Source organism: Monopterus albus, unplaced genomic scaffold (genome assembly GCF_001952655.1).
Source record: "Monopterus albus unplaced genomic scaffold, M_albus_1.0 scaffold9.1, whole genome shotgun sequence".
Classification (NCBI taxonomy): Eukaryota; Metazoa; Chordata; class Actinopteri; order Synbranchiformes; family Synbranchidae; genus Monopterus; species Monopterus albus.
The window spans coordinates 629,408-639,326 of record NW_018127889.1 but is presented as its reverse complement, the minus strand read 5'-3'; the positions used below and the strand labels follow the sequence as shown (position 1 = coordinate 639,326).

Below are 9,919 nucleotides of genomic sequence, written 5' to 3'. Positions count from 1 at the left end.
CAGTGAAAAATGGTTGTCTGTGCATGTGTGTGGTGGATGGGTTTGTGAATATGAGTGTGCAGATGTTTGCATGCCTGTCTATGTCATGTCTTAGTGGGGTGCGGAAGAAGAAGCTGAAAAAGCGTTTTGAGCCCAAGTGTGTCCATAAACATTGATTTGAGTTTTTGAGGCACTGCTTTTGTTATGTCTGTGTGTGTGTGTGTGTGTGTAAATCAAGTGAATGTTGGGCTTTAGACAGCACTGTAATGTTGTAGATTAAGGCACTGGTTGTGTGTTGATTGGAACCAGATGCTTTATTTCAGACTTGCTACACACATGTACTCATATGCCAGCACATTGTTTCAGTACACCTTTTTTTCCCCCCCTAAATTGCTATACTGGACCTTTTTCAGGAAATGATTGCCCATAGTGTTGTGCATTTTATCATCTAAGGATTTATGTTATTCGCTATGTAACTAGTTTAAGATTGATGCTATCCAGTGGTGGAAGTGCTCAGATTCGTTGCTTCAGTCAACGTAGTGATACAACAGTGTAAAAATACTCTTACAAGTAAAGGTCCTGCATTCAAAATAATAATAGTAATATCATAAATACTTGAAGTACAAAAAGTATTCATTGTATAATCAAAGTGTGATCAAATATTGCTACAGGTCAGATGTCATCACAGATTCAGTGTGATTTAATATTTCTTTAGGACAAAGCCCTGACTTCCAGGGCTTTGTCCCAACTGTTTTCTGCATAGGTCAGCACATGGCCCACAAACACACACACTGTGGCCCAGTGAAAACAAAGCCGGGCTCTGCCAGTGTAAACATGGCTATTGTTATATGCACAGTTTCTCGCCTCGTATCTTCGCTCCCTGTGGCGATTCAGGACTCTGAGAGGTACAGTATAATGCTGGCACAGGTCCCATGTAGTGGATTTATATTAAGAAATGTGAAGACTCATTTGCCCTGTGTTTATGTGAATATGTCAGTATAAAACAGGCTGTAGAGTTTGATTTATGTGCTTGGTTTCTCTCGCTTGTACTCCTCTTTCTGTCGTTTACTGGTTTGGTTTTTACTGCTTGGCTCCTTAAGTGTGGTTTGCAGCCATTTGGTTCAGGAGGTTTCCACTTTTTGACAGTTATTTTTAGACAAGCAGTCATCAGTTTACTATACTGTACTGGAATTTTCCAACAGAGTAAGCCCAAAGAAAAACTGGTTGTTGGGATGGAAGGGTGTTCAAATGTTAAACAAGTGTATTGGACTGTATCTCTGCACATATACCAGGTAGTACATCCGTATGCATTGATGCATTTGATGTAGCTACAGTATGAGTGTGCATGCACCTTTGCATGCATTGCAACTCTATGTTCTGTACTGGAGCTGTGTCAAACTGTGTGTGTTTGTGTGAGTGTCACATCATTGCGTCTCTCTGCTGTGACCCTGCGCCACATGTGCAGCCAATTAGAGCCAATCAGAAGTCTGTAATCAGGGCGTGGCAGTGAGGGAGTTTTAAGACCCATGAAGAAGGACATTTTGACCTGCCAGATCGAATCCCATTGCGTTTTGCTGCTTTTTTTGCCTCTTCTTATGGGGGTGCTGTGTTTTTATGGTTTGTGCCAAGCAGACCCGGATAAAATGGGATTTCAGATTCTTGGTTTATTAACCAATTTTGATGACAGGTTGGTGCAGTTTGAGATGGTGTAATTACAGTGGTATTTTAATGTAACAGTATATATTTCAGTTGGCAACTTACCTGGCGCCATATGAAATCCCCCAGCGCAGTAAAGGAGATCAAAACAAAGATCAGAAATCATTTACTGCGTCTATTAGTCTGGCATCAACCTCCTGCTCTTTTGCTCATAGCAAGTGGCTGGAACAAGATCTAGCAGATCTCTTTAAACTCTGGACCACTATTGTTTATTGTCTATCCACTTTCCTGCAGTAAGATAGCATCAAAAATGTTCCTCTAACATGTGCATTGTGCCATGGCATAAGTTAATATGCAATGTAAGGCGTCGTTTGAGAGGGTTCTGTCTTGAAGTTAATGAATTACTGTAGAGGAACAGCAGTACTGCTAATGAATAAACTGTTAATGAATTACTGTAGAGGAACAGCAGCACTACTAATGCATAAACTACAACCCAGGTGGCAATGGCACAGTTAAATTAAACACAGTACGTCATGACCAGTGTGCTCTTGTCAGTCAGATGCCAGAAGTTAATTTCAGAAACTTGATAGTTTTTATTAACTGAAGAAATAGCGACTGGGTTTCATCGTTTGAGAGAGTGCAAGTTTATCAAGTGCCAACTTGATGTCAGTTTTCCAGTGTGTCTCAGATACAGAACGTTCATGCACTGAGAATTAATGGGAGAATTAATTTTTGAAGAATAAGTGGTTAGTCTTTCTAAAGATGAACCCTTATTAACTATTAAATTCCAGCCCATTGAAAAGAAACCTCTGTCATGCTTGATATTCCTGCCATCAGTGCTGTGTTTCAGTTTTATTTGTTTGTTTGTTTTTGGTGCAGATCACTGCACAGACCACAGCTGCTTCATGCTAAATGACTTCCTAGTTTACACAAAATAATATATTGTGCATGTTGTAATAGAGGTTAAGTACAGGTGTACCACAAAACAGTATGGTATTTATCACTTCCCCATCTCCAAGTCTTTATTTCTTGTCAGTTTCTACTGCAAACTTGTAAATGTCAGTAGTCAAGTTTTTCTCAACCTTTTCACCATTGCACAATTAGAAACTCTACTGAATCGGGGCTTTGTGAGCTCTGCGCTGCTCCTTCCTGCGCTTTGATTGGCTCCTGGAAAACTGCCAAAGTCCATCTCTGGAAATTTGATCAGTATGTTTGTTCACTGGCCTTTAAACAAATGGTCCATTTTACTCCAAATCATGTCACAATGTCACTATTACTGCTACTGATATCAGCAAAACCAGGCCGCAGATTTTACTTTGTCTGTTTGTCCAGAGTACTGAAAACAATGACAGATAGGCACACAGCTGGACAGACAATCATCTGTTGAGTTGTAAATCACCACCGATCTGAGAGGGCAGACAAACACAGTGACTGGAGTATGGCCCGGCCTCCAAAACCACATATGAGCGGATAGGAATGTATAAGCCCACTGCATTGTGGGTTTGTGTCTGGGGTAAAGATTGCAGACTCCCTGACTCACAGGACACTGTGAGGCTGGGGAAAGAGATGGGGGAAGTTTAACTTTCGGGAATCAGAGTGCAAGGTCAGGAGAAGTGTGAATCAGCGCCATGATGCTGTCTATAACTGCTCCTTACTTAATACATACTTTGCTCCTCATGCCCTGTCTCTGAAACTAGGCCATATGTGGTCACGACAGCCAGAGACCATTGTAGCAGTAATACCTGGCTGTAGAACTAATGTATACGGAATATAGAGCCATAGAACCCATGGCTTTTGGTGGCATTGCAGCGACACAATGTCAAATAAAGAGGTTTACATTTTAGCGATATGCATACCGTGGATGTATCTGCAGTAACACAAGCAAACAACATACAGAGGAATGTTTTTTCCAGTAATATTGGTACAGTATTAATGTTCAGTGTTACATATTTGACACATATTTGACACACATAACGTTAAAGTAACCATCATTTGTTTGTGAACCAAGAAATTTCATGCTACACATTGATAGTCTAACAAGCTCCCTGTTTTTCTAGCTGTGTTGATGGTGTAAATTTTAACATCATCTCACTAAAATGCTGCATGGACTCCAGTGTTATGTCCGACATAATTCATTCCATCATTCCCTCGCTTTCTTCTTCTTTTGAAGTTCCAAAGAAGTTGCTTCAGGAGCAGGGTTCCAGACCACCGGTGCACTCCCCACCAGCCAGTGCCCATGATCCCAATATAGTGGGAGACGGTCCTCCGGATGGGAGCTCAGTCACTGTTCCAGGTGAGCGGAACGATGCAAACACATAACCTTCCCATACACACAGTCACACACTCCCTGCCTCCTATGGAGAACAGGTAACACTTCCTGGTACTGGCTCCAAACACGTCACCTACAGCTCACCTGGAAAGACCTGTTTCCATCTCTGATGGAGTGATGGGAGATGAAAAATGAAGGTTGAACAAGATGCATTTTATTGTGAAAACAGTAACAACAATCAACAATTCAATAGATGCTTACATCAAAGTAGGGTAATATATCGTGGCTTATAAAGCAGCATCACAGTATCAAATAAAATGTTCTAGTTGCCCCCAAAATTCATCCAGATGTGTTGGTATTCTTAAAAACACCGGGTTCCTGTCTAGAATTAAATTAAAAGAGCAGCTACTGCATCTTGTGTTTTATAACGCTAAGTGCTTTCTTTTGACATTCAGTGTGGCTATTTTTGTGTATGTTTGAAAGAGGGATTATGGTTTACTGGTTGGATGTAGCTGATGTTTGCACCACAGCAGTGGGTCCAGGTGGCATCATTTACCTCCTCAGTGAGCAATTCCAGTCTAAACGGCATTTATCAGATAAAGAGGGCCTGACACACCTTAGAGACTCTGTAATTAGAGGTCATTGGTGTCTGTGACAGTTTACCAAAGCATGCTTACTTAAATGATGAAAAATCAAGTATGATATATGACCACACACACACAGATCCTTAAATCTCAAGTCACTGAGCTGCATGCTCCTGTTTATTTTGGCTCTCGTAGCTTGAGGGTTGTTTTGACATATTGCTCTTTCATGGAGCTAAAGTACAGGCAGTTACAGTATCCTGGCTAAATGCTTCTTCGGGTTAACTAAAGGTGACTGTACTCAGAAAATGAACATTCTTTGTGAATCTAAGTCCTTAAATCACCCTGTACTTCTTTATACTCTTATCTCAGCTCCTCAGCTCTGGCACACACAACACAAAGCAGCATGGAAGCACTGAAAGATGTTGGGCTGTGCTGAAAATCCAAAGAAAGAAGCAGTTGTTCCCATCTATAAATAGACTTTCTGAGATGCCGGGGGAGCTTTTTAAATGTTGCCAAAGAGTAAATATTTCCCATGTGGTTCTCTGTTTCTTACCAACCTGAGTCAGAATGAATTCGACAGAAGCGGATGTTGTTATCTGCTGAATCAGACTCTTTGAAAATGTATGTGTGTGTGATGCATCTTTTTACAGAAGCATATCTGCTAAAATCGAAAACCCCTGTGGATGACTCAGTGGTCTGAATGCTGTAGTCACAATAGCTCTGAGACAATACACTCCCTCCTTACTGTAAATGATCCAACCAGTGGCGTCATAATCTGACAGTACATCAGGTTTGAAACACACTACTCGTGTGTCCTTGCATCTGGGGCTGTTTCTTGATGTTTTCTTTAAATATGAAACTTTTCAAAAACTTTTTTTTTTAAATGATCTTACATTACAGCTCAACTTTCCTGCTCTGCCGTCTTTTGCAGATAATAAGAAGATAAGGGAGACAAAACACACCGAGAAGAAGTCTTTAGACAGCGGAAGACAAGGAGGACAAAGTCCACTGTGGCCCAGAGGCATGAATCCCATCAACTCCGCTTCTAGCACCAATATGACCTTCATCAGCAATGCACTGGCAGCCTATACCTACATATCAGGTAATGTAGACAACATCTAATGACACATAACATCAGTAGCCTAAAGGCTCTGATGGAAGGTAAGTTAGAAGGCACACCCGAACTCTGATTTCATTTGGGAAGAGATCTGACTGAATCTTAATATTCACAAACAGTGTCAGCTCAGTGTTGCTTCTCAGCCAGCGATATTAGTGACATTGGGTTTTGGGTGCATAGTTTCATGTGTGGTATATATGTGGGGCATGCTGTGATTTGAGTAAAATACCCCGTTTTCTTTTTCCTGGGTTTGAAAGGTGGGTAAATGTAGGCTAAGAGGAATGCAGATGTTAGGCAGAGATAATGACTGTACATGCGCTGTCAGTCACCTGTTCTAGCCAGTTGCTGGAGTGAGAGGCAGAGACTTTGGATATATCTTGTTTTATTACCTCCCACTCTGACTCAAATAAACAGATTATACTGTACATAGGCAAATATATAAGGCATAGCGTCAAATAAACACATATGCCATAATGGGCCGATAGACTCACTCAGCTTGCCCAGCTTCCAACTTCTTAAAAGGTTTTCTCACATTTGTAAGCAGCCATAACATTTTATGACCTACTTTATTTGCAGAATGTTATATTGAACAAATATGAATTACATTTAGAGATGCATTTCTGTAGACACAGGGCAAGAGAATTACAGTGTATTGCATAATTTGTGAGACATTCTAACCAAACCAAAAAGCCAAGGAGCTACAGTACAGTAAGTCATATGAGCTGTAAGTCTGCAGCTGCACGCTGTTCATTACAGCGTGTGAGCCATCTAGTGAAATGTTTTACAGCAGAGGGCAGAGGAAAATAAAAAAGAGATCCAACATCAGTCAGAAAGATCCAACTAAACGGTTGACATGTTTTCATTAAGAAACCAGCCAAACATTCTCCATCTTGTTCTCTACACCCCCAACCCCCCACCCCTGTAACAGACCACCCAGAGAGGGCAGCGCTCTTCTTCATCTGTGGTGTGTGTTTGGGCCTGTTCCTCACACTCTTCGCCCTGGTGGTCCAGATCTCCTGTCGCACCGACTGCCAACCCCGCCAGCGACCGCCTGCCAAAAAACGAGCACGTCCTGCTGACTCGTCCTCCGATTCCAGCGATTCAGACTCGGAATGGGACAACACTTCAGATCTGTCAGCACGCCGACATCGGCGCTTTGAGCGCACACTTAACACAAATGTGTTTACGTCAGCAGAAGAGCTGGAAAGAGCACAGAGACTTGAGGAGCGAGAGAGAATCATCCGAGAGATCTGGATGAATGGTCAACCGGACATCCCTGGGACACGGAGCCTCAATCGGTATTATTGAGCACCACTAAGAGTCTTTTGATAGAACAGAAATCAGGACACACTTGGGTTGGGAGGAACAAGACACATGATGAAACTTTATAAGCAAGCATGCAACAGTGGAAGGTTTCAGAGACTTGTGCAGAAACCCTTTCCTTCTTGCTGGTTTGCATATGGCATACCCCATTCAGTAAGAGAATAAGCTCCCCCTCTGCATGAAAAGCTCACCTGTTTATTCCAGAAGTAAGGGGTGGAAGGCTACACTGCCTTGCCCGCGACCTCAGCAGGCTTTTTTGAAGTGAGGATTTATGGTTTAGCTACTTTACACACACAGGCCCATAGAGGCTACTTGGTAAGTGAAAGACCAAGGCCTAGGATGGGTCTGTTTTACCCAGAAGATGGGGCAGCTGCAAAAGACACATGAAGCTTTCAGCTCAGTACCCTCCAGTATTTAAATGTGGACGTGAGCGAGGGCCAGCGTAAAGCAGAAAGAAATGTACTGGATGAGGGGACACTGACAGACTATCTTTCAGCAGTGTACAACTATGCTGCCTTTTTACCTTTGTAAAACCAAAAGATAAATTTTGTGGAATTCATCTCAGCCCTTATGAAATCTATATTTTAATATTTAATAGTTTGTGGATGTTGTGTATTTTTGTTGTCAAGTCTGGTTTTATTATGAGATATTTTTATACTTGGCAAAGGCTGTCTGGCACCTCAGGGATACAATCCTAGTGTTTCTGTTTTTGGTTGATGTATTTGCCTCCTAAGAAATGGATCAGCTCATTTAAACAGCTATGTCAGCATTTAAAGAAAAGAAAAGTATCGTAAAGAGCCTCAAAGAGGTTTTAGTGATTTTACCTTATTTTTGATACAGTATGTTTAAATCACAGTGCAGTGCCTTATCTAGCTATTAAGTCACTGTTGTCAAGAGAACAGCTGGTGTATCACTCAACTGGCCAAGTGGAAAAACTGAATTTGTCTTATCTCTTATGTTTTGCCATCACCGCTTTACTAATGTGAACCAGGTGTAAAACCTGAATACGTCTGTCAAACATTGCACTTGCGATCTCCCCAGATATAAATTAATGTGATAAAGCTATGCCGATTTTGTACCAGCGACAAATGATTTTTTTCACTCATAGAAAACTTCAAAATTTCAGGTCTTGTGCTTATATTTCAAAAATAGTGGCGCTAAACAGATGCGCGTGGTAATCACTGCTCATGGCCATCTGAAGAAGGAACCAGCACTGCAGAAGTGTTCACAGTGAGCATGCAAATTTTATCTCCTAAATCATGTTGCCAGTGTAATAGTATAAGCTATTGACAGTCTGGTTCTGTTTGAGCTGCCCTGGATTCAAGCATAGAATTAATTATAGTTTCCATAAGAAGCTTGGTATTTTTCTGACAGAGTTTGAGTGTGTGGGACATATTATGGTCATCTCCATAAGGACTGCTGCTCTGTTTTGTTTTTTTATAAACCCAGTTCTTGTGTTTAGACATGAACAAGGTTAAAAATGTGCCAGTAGCTGGTTAAGTGAGAGACCACAATATAACTCCTGTGCTTGGAATAAACTGTTCAAAAATAACCTGTCTACTCATGTTTTTTTGTTTTATCTGTTAATATTGCACATTTTTGTCAGAAATGGTTTGCATTTTAAATGTCACTTCACATTCACAGTCCCACATTGCTTGTATTAAAGTCCAATTATGGACAATGCTTGCCCTGCATTATGACACCCAAATAGTAATTTTAAAGCTACATATGTAGAGATTACAAAGAATTAATCATAAACTCCCAAGTTTGTTTTCCGGTGATGACCTCTGAGATTTACTGGCTTTGCTCGCCCCCTGGTGTTAAATTTAAGGCGCTACAGTTTGTGTAAATTGAGATGGATAAGTTACCCAATTACAATAAAAGTATTTATGGCTATGATAAATGATTTTTTACTTTATTCCTTAAATTAACTACAGCACCTGTAAGCTACTCGGAATAAAAACTACGACGTTTTTCTTATTTTCGAAGGCTTCTCCGAACATGTATTAATTGTCATAATTAATTGTCACATATTTTTAATTCATTTGGTTTACACTCTGAATTTAAGGGTTTTTTTTCAATAATATTTTTTTTATCTACTTGTCTTCTCGAGTTGTTGCTGTCGTGTCGTTTCCATGGATACCATAAACTTACCACGGTGTCGGGTTGCTTTACACACCAACAAAGCGTCGCTAGTTAAATCCACAAATCACGAAAGTAATAGCCAGTTGTTCAACATTTAGTCGGGGGTGAGGAAGTCGTAAAGGGGGGAAAAACCCTTAAAAACCAGCAATGTCTTGGAACTGGAACAATTACGGATTGCCATTTTTACCAGGATACTCGTTTCGGGATGTAACGGTGAGAATTGGGTCAAGTTATGTTAAAATGTGTTTAGCTAACGTTAGGCTAATTTAAAAAGTTCTTAAATTACGTAAGACGATGCTTTTAATGTGTGGCAGTTTCTCTAATACAAATTCCTGCATTGTTCCAGTTATGTCGAATATAAATTATCAATAAATGTGAGAGTAAACTTTAGCATCTGATTAAGATTCTTTTCTTTTACACGATTGTATGTTTTGATTTGATTTGATTTGATTTGATTTATTTATTTTTTCAAACATATAACAACAGTCAATATGTAACCACACATAATTCCAGATATATCCACAAATATATTTTCAATTTGCTTATACCTAGTACATGCTTGAACGGAGTAGGAAGACGTTAGACTTATCTATCTACCCCCTAACATCATCTTACCATCATTGGTTTGCAAGCAGTATTACTACATAGATACATATTCTACATCCACACTCCCGTCTGATTAATCGTTAATTCTGTTCTTGCCCATATCTTGATTGACACATACCTTTATATTTGTGTTTAAACTCATCAATTTTCTTACTGTTTTTTATGTCCATATTTAAATTATTCCATAGTTTTACCCCATTTATGGAAATACAAAATCTTTTTTTGGTTGTACTTATAGCA

At 40.1% G+C, this 9,919-nt stretch overlaps 2 protein-coding genes across 3 annotated transcripts in view; both read left to right on the top strand.

The window, feature by feature from the left end:
- Nucleotides 1–8,501, top strand: part of eva1aa (eva-1 homolog A, regulator of programmed cell death a) — a 32,978-nt gene extending 24,477 nt beyond the window's left edge. For both annotated transcript variants that reach the window (XM_020588506.1, XM_020588497.1), the window contains 3 exons: nt 3,806–3,928; nt 5,420–5,590; nt 6,534–8,501. In XM_020588506.1, the coding sequence (XP_020444162.1) occupies nt 3,806–3,928; nt 5,420–5,590; nt 6,534–6,913 (674 nt within the window). In that variant the 3' untranslated portion in view covers nt 6,914–8,501. The remainder of the gene's footprint in view (nt 1–3,805; nt 3,929–5,419; nt 5,591–6,533) is intronic.
- Nucleotides 8,502–9,030: 529 nt separating this feature from the next.
- The window catches only part of efhc1 (EF-hand domain (C-terminal) containing 1), a 5,329-nt gene continuing 4,440 nt past the window's right edge, over nt 9,031–9,919 (top strand). Inside the window, exon 1 of the mRNA XM_020588345.1 lies at nt 9,031–9,286. Coding sequence (XP_020444001.1) covers nt 9,221–9,286 — 66 coding nt within the window. The 5' untranslated portion in view covers nt 9,031–9,220. The remainder of the gene's footprint in view (nt 9,287–9,919) is intronic.